Here is a 13,007-nt window from a genome sequence, read left to right on the forward strand (position 1 = left end):
CCATGTCGAATCATTTTTGGTGTAGCTGCTTTATCACGGAATAGTGGTAGCATGGCTTCAATACATTTCTCTGTTGATCCCACAGCATCCGATCGAGAAGCATGATATGCCGACCACATAATTGGAGGAACAGTTTCACTTTCAAATTCCATTTGCATATTTTCCTGCACCATTTTCATCCAGGCCTTTTCATGGTGTTCCTCCTTGTCAAATGACGCCATGGACTGTGGCTGCACGTCTTTCACAGGAGGTTGGGTGACAAGATTCCGGCTCATAGGTGGAACAAACGTGTACAGAGGAGGCAGCATTGGTCCCTTGGTGCTTGATGCTCGTCGATGGAAGTCGATTTCTATAGGTTCTTGGTCCAGCCCTGGGTTTTCTACTGAAGGAAACTGAAACATGGAGATACCTGTTCCATGAAATGAGGATGTGGCTGTTCTGGACGTAGGATTGTGATCTAGATTGTCAAGGGCTGCAACCGTAAAAATCTGCTGACGAAGGTTGCTAGGACAGACTAAATCAGCGTTGGCATGTGCTCTTTCAGCAGTAGCTTGTGCATATCCAACTTCAATGGTAAGCACTCTCTTATATGACACGCTAAGGCAATACTGATGTAGCAGTTGTACCAGTTTCTTGCTCCTTGTTTGGGAATGCAGTTTTAAGGCCAAAAACACTGCAAGAGGAGGCTCACATCTCCAGTTTGCAGGAAGAGAAGTGATGTTCAACATGGTTAGTTGACTCATGGAGAGAACTGTCCTGGAATTGTCTTGCATAGGAAATGATTTAGGACCAGTAAGCAGTTGACGAAAGAAATATTTCAGCTTTGTTGGAACAGCAGATTCCTCACAACCTTCAGGAAATGACCCCTTGAAATTGAAAGCAGTATCATGATCCAAAACTGCTTTACGTAGAATTGATGCTGCCAACAGTAAGGTACGTGATTCTTCCTCTGGTGTCTGGCTCACGCTGGAGATGATTTTTCGAGCTGTCTCTGAGCAAACAAGGAATACTCGATTTCGGATCCCTTTTTCTTCTGTCAGATGTGGGAAGTGTTCAAGTACTCTCTCTTTCAGGCGTGTGCAGTTCACTGTCTTACGAATCTCATGCTGTCCCAACCTTTCCGTCATCATATCTGTCAAATCTTGGAGAGCAAAGATTCTACGTCCTCCAGCAATTTCTTCACTGACGAATTGTAGTAGCTCATTTTCTACTGTGATTTCAGTGTCTTGGGTGACTTGACCTTGTTTTGTACTGATTAGCATTTCATAATGCCGAAGGTTGAATTTAGTGTAGCAATATCGATGATAGTTAGCTTCAATAGCTACCAGATCTCCTTCTGCAAGCCGTGCTACAATGCGATCCTCTCCCAATGAAACTGCTTTGTCATGGATGTTCTCGGTGAGGGAAACTTTTTGGAATGAATGGTCATCTTTACTCGTTTCTTCATTACAGAAGAGACATAAATTTCGATTAGTTTCTGTGCTAGATCTTCTTGGTCGTTTTCGTAGAGGTGGCAAGCCTTTGGAAGAACGTGTTTTTGCCCGGTCAAGTGCTGATGCCTTGTACAACTGACGACATGTTTTGTGCCAGGATGCTCGATTTGCTTGCATAGATCCTTCATCTGGAAGTTCCAAGTTTGGGTGAGGTGCAGCATCAACATCTCGGAATTGATTTACAAGGCTGATAATATCTTTGTATGCCTCCGCCCTACGTACACCAACTGGGTTGTCAAGAGGACAGACAAGTTCTTCGTTTGTTTTTTCTTGGCAGAGGACACACAACTCACAGTTCGTTGTCTCAGCCATCACACTAGCCAGGAACGAAAAGAAAATACATGTAAGTATATAATAACCAAGCATAATCAAGTATACATGGACATAACATAACACAAAAATCTGACAAGTAGGGATTCAGCAGAAGCAGTTGCACATACATATGAATTATCCAAACCGATTTCCAAATATACAAAATGTATTCATGTGTGCTGACTTATATAACACAATGGCTATTGTATTTAGATATTTGGATACATACTGATATATCAACAGATATATAATGCGACTAGAAAATGTGCTAATGAGTTCGTGTACTGCACAGATATTCCAGCAAACAACCTAAGCTGATTCCATGATCACAAAGGATAAATGTGAGATCCTAATTGCCATGGTTATTTTTCTACTTTTGGGGAACAGAGATACACCTACTGATTTAGAGACATAACTGTTTGCTTCCCTGGCCATAAAATTCTAGGCATGGACACCAACAGCATGACTGAAGGTTTAGTGGTTTTGGAAGTATAGCCGATATAGGATTTTGGTGGCGGCCATCTTGAATTTTACCATTTCGGGACAAATAAATACTCTGATGTAGTCAGAAATGGTTTTATTTGATTCCTTGACCATGAAAACCTAGGTATAGACACCAAATTCATGTTTCTAGGTTGATTAGTTTCCGAGATATTGTCAGTATTAGATTTTGATGGCGGCCATCTTGGAAAATGGCGGGAATGTATGAAGACTCCATGTGATCTTTGTCCACTCGGACCAAAATTGTTACTTAGACCCTAAGCTTCGACCTGGTACCAAAAACTAAACTTTTTCAAAAACTTGAAGTGAAAATGAAAATTTGTTCATGGTGGGAACCCCACTAGAAAGGAGAGTTGTTGATTTGAAAAGAAAAGTTCGAATCAATAATCCAAAGGCAATTTTAAACAATCCAGAGGCACGTGATTGCTTAAAGCAGCTTCAAACACAATATGTTATTGTTCCAATTGACAAAGCAAATAATAATATTGCATTTGTATGTAAAACATTCTACATTCAAACACTTTTGGAAGAATTGGGCTTAGACACGGGAATTTCAAAGACCTACAAAATAAGTAGCGATAACAAAACAGACTTGATACAACGCCATACAAATCACTCAACGGTGAGAAGACTGCTAGTTCCGAATAAACACCATAAATTACCATTCATTTACTGGATCCCAAAAATGCACAAACACCCTTGTAAGATGAGGTTCATCATTGCAAGTAGAGAATGTAGTTTGAAACCTTTTGTTGGGCAGTGTAACAGCGGCAACGAAACTCATCTATAAATGCTTAAAAAACTACCATGAAAAAGTGAAGTTTTATTCTGGTATTAAGAAATTCTGGATCATTGACAATTCCAAACCGGTAATCGACAGTGTCCACAACATTAATAACAAGGGTAAAGCAAAATGTCTTTCAACCTTTGATTTTTCCACATTGTACACAAACATTCCACATGACAAGCTGGTAACCGCATTGGACAGAGCAATAGATAAAGCATTTGCAGGAGGTAATAGAGTATACATTAATGTATATCAAAATAGAGCACACTGGTCTGTAAAGGATAATCAATATTCATGCAGTTTTTCAAAAAGTAAACTCAAAGAAAGTATTCGATTTCTGCTAAACTACAGTTTCTTTACATTTGGCAACAAGATACTCCAGCAGACAGTGGGCATACCCATGGGTTCAGATCCGGCCCCTTTCTTTGCAAATTTGTTTCTGCACATGTACGAGTTTGATTGGGTCCAGAACATGTGCAGGAATAAATTAACAACTGCACGAAGATGCGGAAACATCTTCAGGTTCATTGATGATTTGTTGGCAATTAATGATGGATTTATATTTGAGCAGCTTCATGATGATATATATCCAAAAGAACTTGAATTGAAAAAGGAAAACCAAACTTCCACTTCAGTTTCCTTTTTAGAATTACAAATTGATATCCATAATAATAAATTTCACACCAAATTATTTGATAAACGAGATGCATTTCCATTCCACATTGTCCGAATGCCTTTCTTAGACAGCAATATTCCCAAAAAGCTATTTTATGGTACGGTTGCAGGTGAAATAATTAGGACTGTAAGAGCAACCACACACAGCTCTGAACTGGTCAATAGATTACAACAACTAGTCAGACGTATGTTAGCGCAGGGAGCTGTAGTTGGTAGATTAAAACAAGTTTTCTTTAATATCACAAAAAGGCACCAAATCGAATTAGTAAAATACAATACGAATATTAAAAATATTATTCATGAGATCTTTATGTAGATACAGTACAATATAATAATTAAATATACTACAAATCAATGTTGCTCGGAATCAGTGGTTGCTAGGATACGGCAACATGCAAAAAAACCGTTATAAATGACAGTTTCAACATTCGAAGTGTACAATATAATATTATTATATTACAGTACAATATAATACAAGTACAGTACAATATAATATTATTCATGAGATCTTTATGTAAATACAGTACAATATAATATTATTCATGAGATCTTTATGTAAATACAGTACAATATAATATTATTCATGAGATCTTTATGTAAATACAGTACAATATAATAATTAAATATTCTACAAATTAATGTTGCTAGGAATCAGTGGTTGCTAGGATACGGCAACATGCAAAAAACTGTTATAAATGACAGTTTGAACATTCGAAGTGTACAATATAATATTATTATATTACAGTACAATATAATACAAGTACAGTACAATATAATATTATTCATGAGATCTTTATGTAAATACAGTACAATATAATAATTAAATATACTACAAATTAATGTTGCGAGGAATCAGTGGTTGCTAGGATACGGCAACATGCAAAAAACCGTTATAAATGACAGTTTGAACATTCAAAGTACAGTTTGATAGAAAGGTAGGTGGTGTGGTCATGCTGGTTGGTCGATTGATGTATTTAAGGGTAAGATGTGAATGATTTAATGATGTTATCATATTATAGAGTGTGTAAGGAAAGTTATAAATATATGATAACACATTCAATCCTATTGCAAGTAAAGTTGGAATAAGTGATGTTGCATTGATGGGTTGACTGACTGCCTGGACGCAACTGAGGTTGTGGATCTACTGATGTACCATCTATTGATGTGGATCCATGATCGAGGTTGTGGATCCGCCGTTTGGAGAGGTACTGGGCTGAAAGGATCGAAACCTCGAGGAAGAACGGAGCCCAGCTGATGATCCATGCAGTCGGGAAACTAGTCAGTTGCTTACGGGTTAATGTTCTAGAGAGAGAGAGAGGGAGACAGAGACAGAGACAGAGACAGAGACAGAGACAGAGTGAGTGTGTCTGAGAGATATATAGTGATAGAATTGTGAGGAACAGAAATGAAAAAACGACATGTGTATCTACTCATTATGTACCATTGAAACGTGAGTATGTCTACTAATTACGTACTATTGGAACATGAGTATGTTCACTAATTACATACTATTGGAACGTTAGTACATCTACTCATTATGTCCTCTTGAAACGTGAGTGCATCCACAAATTGCATACCCTTGGAACATGAGTATGTCTATTAATTATGTACTACTGGAACGTGAGTACGTCTATTAATTACGTTCTTTTGAAATACTAGTACGAATATTGATTAGTTGCTATTTGGTACGTGCATGTGTCTATTAATTTCCTACTATTGGGAATGTACAGGGTGAGCCAGAAATATGGTCATTTTTTAAATTTGTGTGAAGGAAATAAAAAATTGTATTTCAAAATAAATTCATTCGTGATATTGACGAACATAACATGCATTTTTTTTTTTTTTTTTTTTTTTTTTACTGATTTAGTTGTTTTCTTTGCAGGCAAAACACTTGAGTGACCATGTGGAACTGGTCGGGTGAAGAACGCGCTTTCGCTATCAAATATTTTTACAACAATAATTATAGTGCAACTGCTGCACAACGTCAATTCAAACTCCATTTCAATGTTCAACGTCATGGAAATGTGCAGTCTATTTGTGCTATCAAGTTATGGGTTCAGAAGTTTGAGAGGACCGGGCCAACTTGAAAAGAGAAACTGCCGGGAGCACCCAAATCAGTAAGAACGGCACAAAACATTGAGCGTGGAAGGGAGTCAGTTTTGAGAAGTCCGCATCACTCCAGCCGAAAGCATGCATCAGCCTTAAGAATTTCTCACATGTCACTACGCCGCATATTGCATAAGGATTTAAACTTTTATCCCTATAAATTTCAAACTGTCCAGGAATCAAGCCAAGATGATGAGATTGCCCGCAATAATTTTTGTGAGGGTATGCTTTCATTTATGGACGGAAATGAAAACCAAAACATTGCTAACAATTTGTTCATGTCTGATGAAGCACGTTTTCATCTGTGTGGTTATGTCAACAAGCAAAATACTCATTTTGGGCAGCCGAAACCCCAACAGAAATGCACACGAAACCGTTACACAGTCCCAAAGTCACAGTATGGTGTGCACTTTCGTCATTCGGCATCATAGGGCCTTACTTCTTTGAGAACGAAAACGGAAATGCCATCACTGTTACTGCAGCTCAATATACCGCTATGGTTTCTGACTTCCTCTCCAGAGAATTAAACAGATTTGCAGAAGTGAGCCCAATACAATGATGTGGTTTCAGCAAGATGTTGCAACCTCCCACACCGCCAGAGTGTCCATGACTACTGTAAGGGTGCTCTTTCCAAAGCATGTCATTTCCCGAAACGGCAATATTCCATGGCCAGCGAGGTCCCCCGATTTGACTGCATGTGATTACTCCTGCCAGGGAGTAATGCATTCGATCGTGTCCGTCCGTGTGTGTGTGTGTTCGTGTGTTTGTGAACAAGATATCTGGAAAAGTTCTGAACGGATTTGGATGAAAGTTGGTGGGATGATTGCCTTTGGGATAAGGAAGAATTGATTAGTTTTTGGTGAAGCTCAGGATATTATTCCGGATTCAGGAATTTTTTGGGGAATTTATTTTTCTATTTTACTGCATTAAAGCTTTTATTCTTATTCTTAAATGATGTTTTTCTTCTCTAATTCTGAGATATATCAAAATAAATTCTCTGACAGTTAGGGCCTACTTTCTTTTTCATTTATTGTTTTGGGGAGAGGGGATGTTAAACAAAACGTATTATTCCAACTTGACCCACGGCGGGAGTATGCGCTCTACTGAGTGGCGTTCTAGTTATTTATTGTGGTCATATCTAAAGGATAAAGTGTATGTTAACTGTCCACAAACTCTTCATGAACTTAAGGAAACCATCAGACACGAAATCAATGATATTGACGTGGCCATGTTGCAGAACGTCATGAATATAATTGGCGTCCAAGATTGGAGGAATGTGCCAGACGAAATGGTGCGCATCTCCTAGATGTTCTTTTCCACAAATAAATGGCATGTTATGTACTTCACTTTCTTGTTAAAATTTGTTTTGAAATACAACTTTTTATTGCCTTTACACGAGTGTTAAAAATGACCATATTTCTGGCTCACCCTGTATTTATGTCTATTAATTACATGTTGGAATGTAATATTTCGTCTGTTGTCAATTACGTAACACACCAACACACAAGCACCACCCAAGTCCTGGCGAGGGTCTGCAGTCTCTGATTGCTCTTTCTAGTTTGTAATGATTTGTAAATGATGATTGCTGTTTAAGATTTCAGATGGATTTATCATTGTAATGAAGATGACATTGAAACTCATGAGAAAGCTAGGAAGGCCGTAGCATGTGATGATATGATTAGTCGACCGATATACTTCCATGGGGTTTGCCTGACGATGCAGGAGGAGCACTGCACACACTGCCGTTGAACAAGTCTTTAACCATGTTGCACCCTCCCGTGGTGAGCCGTGATGACTTGCGTCCAGTGCCTGGAATCGAGGGAACTTGTCGGCATCTGAAAAAGACAAAGACTAAGAAAGGTACTCCCCCTTTTAACATTGGAAAAACAACTTTTTACCACCACCACCGAAGGTGGATGGAGGTTGTGTTTTCACCCATGTCTGTTTGTTTGTCTGTCTGTGGACAAGATATTTCAAAAGGTTGTGGACGAATTTGGACGAAATTTGGCAGAGATGTAGTGTATGTGACAATGACGAAATGATTAGATTTGGTGAAGATCCGGATCCGGCTACTAGAATTTTAAAAGTGATTCTTCGCCATTGTGAGATAGGGCCAAAAACTATACATAGCAGGATATCTCAAAAAGTTGTGGACGGATTTGGACGAACCTTGGTGGACCGGTTGGGTGTGTGACAAGGACTATTAGATTCGATTTTGTTGAAGATATGAATGTGGATTCGGATACGAGAATTATTTTAATTTTTAAGTGATTCTTCACTATTGGGAGATATGGCCAAACACGATACATTGCAGGATATCTCAAAAAGTTGTGGACGGAATTGGGCAAAATTTGGTGGAGAGGTTGGGTGTGTGACAAGGACAAATCGCTTCGATTTTCGTGAAGATCTGAATGTGGATTCGGATGCGAGAGTTGTTTAATTTTTCGCTGATTCTTCACCATTGGGGGATCGGGCGAAAAGTGATATATAACATGATATTTAAAAAAGTTATGGATGACTTATGACTAAACTAGGTGGATGAGTTGGTTAGGGGACTAGAACAAGCAGATTAGTTTTTGGTTCACGTCCGAATCCAGATCTGGCATATCATTGGGATACAAAACAAACTGTTCAGCCTGGCGGAGTTATGTGCCCTACCGAATGTCATTCCAGTTTTAAAATGCATCTGCATAGTGAGTATAAACACAATTACCTGTGCCGTATTTTCACACAAATAACCCGCCCCCTGGTATACCCCACACCTGGGGAAGAAGTGCTCTAGGAAAATTTCAGGCACGTATATATAACCCGCACATGGGTATACCCTGCAAGCCAGCTTTCCTCTCCTCAATTTACGGGAGATACGTGATCTCCGTATTTACAGCAGTTGGCACAGCCTGATTGTCAAGGGCCAACGATTGGCTCTTTTCAAATACAACTGCAGTAGATAACCAATTGACGTTAAAATGAGTATCTTGAAAAAGGGTTGTTGTAATAATTAAAGTTTACTGTACCGATGTGTTAAAAACGGTGTGCTTTCCAGTACCGATGTGACCGGAAAAAAAAAACGCCGTTTATCCATCAGAAATGTATAAATACACTGCAGACTGTTGAATTTTATATCATCCCACAAATCGTCCATACCAATACAAGTTCCTGCCGTACAATGTCAGTGGTGTGTTCAGTTACCAAGTTCATTGTAGAGTGCTCGTCAAGTGGCTTAAGCACTGAAGCAAGCACTCCATTCAAAACCATTTATAAGAAACAGCCTGCTTGGCAAGCGCTAGCTAGCTGCTTGGTAACTGAACACACTCCTGCTCTCAATACAAGGAAGAGAAGACGTAAAAGTTTCATGGCCAAATTCAAACTAATAGTTTACGTAGAAGTGGGCTGATTTCTGGAGAAGAAAAGGATGAGAGTGATGACGATATGGATTGTGACAGACCCACTCTTACCAACTCCGAGCTGCTTCAGATATTTCACATGACTTTGAAGACGACTTTCTGGGCTTCACGGAAAAAAATTTACCGGCACCTTAAATAGCTTTGGAATTGTGTGTGTGAGTGTGAGTGTGAGTGTGAGTGTGAGAGTGAGAGAGAGAAATATGTGAAAGAACTACTATTAAAGATATTACAGTTCAACTTGAAAACACAAACCTGCCTCTTTGTGTATCTCCTTGATCATTTAATAATAATAATAATAATAATAATAATAATTCATTTATTTTGTATAGCGCTTTTCCAGAAGCCCAAAGGCGCTTTGACAGAGTGGCAAACATAATGCATAACAATACATGAAAACAACAATTGCAAAAAGACAAGAATCAATAGGGAAATATTTAAAGCAAAAGGAGGGAGAAGGAGAAGAGATAGTCAGGGGTTAAATGCTGTGGGTTGAATGTTGAATGCAGTGTTGAACAGGTGGGTCTTTAGTGATGTTTTGAATGTGGTGAGTGAGGAGGAGTCTCTGATGGTGTGAGGTAGTGAGTTCCAGAGGGTGGGAGCAGCGATGGAGAAGGCCCTGTCCCCCCAGGATCTGAATTTGGTCCGGATGGAGGGGGTCAGGAGGTTGGTACCAGCAGAGCGGAGGTTGCGGGTGGGAGTGTGTCTGGAGAGGAGGTCAGCCAGGTAGGATGGGGCCAGGTTATGGAGGGCTTTGTATGTCAAGAGGAGGATTTTGTACTGGATTCTCTGGGGGATGGGGAGCCAGTGAAGCTTGTAAAGGACGGGGGTGATGTGGTCACGGGTCCGGGAATGGGTGAGTAGACGGGCAGCGGAGTTCTGAATGTATTGGAGTTTATTGGTGATTTTTGAGGGTGAACCATAGAGGAGGCTATTGCAGTAGTCCAGACGGGAGGTGATGAAGGCGTGGATGAGGGTTTCTGCAGCCGTGGAGGAGAGGGATGAGCGGAGACGGGCAATGTTTTTCAGGTGAAAGAAGGCTGACTTTGTGATCTGTTTAGTGTATTTGTCGAAGGAAAGGGTTTGGTCAAAGATGACGCCAAGATTCCGGATGTGAGGGGAGGTGGATACTGGGATACCGTCGATGTTGAGGGCAAAGTTATGGGTGGATTTTGTGAGCGTTTTTGGGCCAATGATGATTATTTCAGATTTATCACAGTTAAGCTTGAGGAAGTTGATTTGAAGCCAGGATTTTATTTCAGTGATGCAGTTTGTCAGGATAGAGTGGGTGTCGGTGGAGACGGACTTGGTGGAGATGAAAAGCTGGATGTCATCGGCGAAGCAGTGGAATTGGAGACCATGACGGCGGATTAAGTGACCGAGCGGGGACAGGTAAAGGATGAAGAGGAGGGGGCCAAGAACTGAACCTTGGGGGACACCTTGGGGGAGGGGAGCAGTGGGGGATTTGCAGTTATTGATGGAGATGAACTGGCATCTGTCAGAGAGGTATGATTTAATCCAAGAGAGGGCAGTGCCGGTAACGTTAAAGGTGGATTCAAGTCGGGTGAGGAGGATAGTGTGATCGATGGTGTCAAAGGCAGCGCTGAGGTCGAGGAGGACGAGAATGTTGAGGTTGCCAGCGTCAGAGGAGAGGAGAAGGTCATTGGTGATTTTGAGGAGAGCAGTTTCAGTACTGTGGTTGGACCGGAATCCGGATTGGAATGTTTCATACAGGTTATTGGCAGAGAGGTGATGTTTGAGTTGAGTGGCTACAGCGCGTTCCAAAACTTTTGACAAAACTTTTGACGTTCCAAAACTTTCCAAAACTTTTGACATTTTTTCAGAGAGGGTGGATGAGAATGAGGTAGGTGAAAGAGCGTTTAGCTTACGGAAGTTGATTGTGCGATAATGCCTTGGTGTTGGGGCGGGGATGTTGATGGTCAGAGTGATGGCTAAGTGGTCAGAGAGGGTGAGGTCGGAGCCATAGAGATGGTGCAAATTTAATCCAGTGGAGCAGACAAGGTCCAAAATGTGACCACGGATATGGGTAGGAAAGTCGACATGTTGAGTGAGGTTAAAGCAGGTGAGTAAATCAGTGAAGTCAGTGGTTATTGTGGAGTCAGTGGAGTCCATGTGGATATTGAAATCACCAAGGAGGAGGATTGAGGGGGAGAGGGAACATAGCTGGGTCAGAAAGTAGGAGAAGTCAGACAGGAATGATGGGTGTGGTTTGGGAGGGCGGTAGACGACAGCCATGACTGACTGCGTGCGACCAGAGAGTTTTAAAGCCAGGTGTTCAAATGATGGAGCAGATGAGATGGAGATGAGGTTGGTCTTGATGTCTTGACGGTGGATAACGGCAATTCCACCACCTCGGCCCTCCGAGCGTGGTTTATTGACGTAGGAATATCCATTGGGTGTGGTGAGGTTAAGTGTGTAGTAGTCCAGAGGTTGTTGCCAGGTTTCGGTGAGACAGAGAAAGTCCAGTTTGTTATCCAGGATGTATTCGTTCAGGATGAGGCATTTGTTGTTGAGGGACCGGGTGTTGAACAGGGTGAGCTTGATGTTGTTTTGAACAGCAGGGATGAATTCAGGTGATTTAGCCAGGGTTCGTAGGCAGGAGGTGCGATCGTGTGGGTTGCTGTGACCAGGTGCGCTGGGACGAAGAGTGAGAGTGCGCTGAGCCGACCAGAGGACGGGGATGGAGTGACCTGATTGCAAATAAACAAACTTACGACCGGAGCCACGGTGAATGTACCTGGGTCGTCGGAGGAATCCATTTGATTTAATGGCAGAGATGCATGATGGGGTGGAGCGGGTACCGAGCAGAAGAAGCCCTGCGGCGGAGTACCTCAGAGCCATGCCAGGCAGGAGCGAAGGGACGAGTACGAGGCCAAGGTCGAGGAGGCAAAGCGGCAAACGCAGCGGCAAACGACTGCAGCCGCTAATCAAGACCACAGCGGCAAACAGCCACCGCCGCAAACAACGGGAGCGGGCCTGAGGAAACAGTGGAGGAGCCGGGCAGGCGAAGCCAGGAGCAGAGCCGGGACCGAGCAGAGGGCAGACCCAACGGTCAAAAATCCGCCACGACCACCAGAAAAGCAAACTATGTACAATGGCCCAGTCGGAGAAGCGGCGAACAAGTAACGCCAGCGTCCTCTCCAGACCGGACCGGAAGCGGAAGGTTTAACATGGCACCCTGTGGTTATGTCACATGCCATATGGTGAAATAACGTATATGTAAAACGCACACGAGTATACCCTGCAGATGGAATTTTTGGAACCACGTTAACGTATCGCCCGCAGGTAATTTGCGTGAAAATTCGCTTTTCCGATTTTACTTTGCTACTTATTTAAGAAATGTTTTTTTATTATTGTTTACAGTTCAAGTAAATGTTTTGGACACTGGATACTTGAAGGATAACTTTTAAATACAGTACAAGTGAATTGAATAAGAAAGACAGAAGACGGTGTCAGAGTGGGGTTGGTGGGGGATTAGGAACATTTTGCAACAACAATTTATAATTTGTTGTATATATTGTAGTGTGCACGTGCTGTTTAAGAGGTCACACACATGCTAGGACTCCACCCCAAAAATAAGCCGAATGATTTGGTTGGTCAAATTCTATCGCTGCAGGTGGGACCTTGTTCCCACCCGAACAACAGCTTTGATTATGCTCATGGGACCTTCTCGCCATGATGTCATAGCAAGATGGCTGCCTCACCACACTG

At 41.5% G+C, this 13,007-nt stretch overlaps 1 protein-coding gene across 1 annotated transcript in view; it reads left to right on the forward strand.

The window, feature by feature from the left end:
- The window catches only part of LOC137430351 (E3 ubiquitin-protein ligase DTX4), a 115,952-nt gene that overhangs the window by 87,766 nt on the left and 15,179 nt on the right, over positions 1-13,007 (forward strand). The window contains exon 4 of the mRNA XM_068121155.2: positions 7,597-7,734. Coding sequence (XP_067977256.1) covers positions 7,597-7,734 — 138 coding nt within the window. The remainder of the gene's footprint in view (positions 1-7,596; positions 7,735-13,007) is intronic.

The sequence above is a fragment of the Myxine glutinosa genome, chromosome 6, assembly GCF_964187855.1.
Source record: "Myxine glutinosa chromosome 6, kmMyxGlut1.1, whole genome shotgun sequence".
Lineage (NCBI taxonomy): Eukaryota > Metazoa > Chordata > Myxini > Myxiniformes > Myxinidae > Myxine > Myxine glutinosa.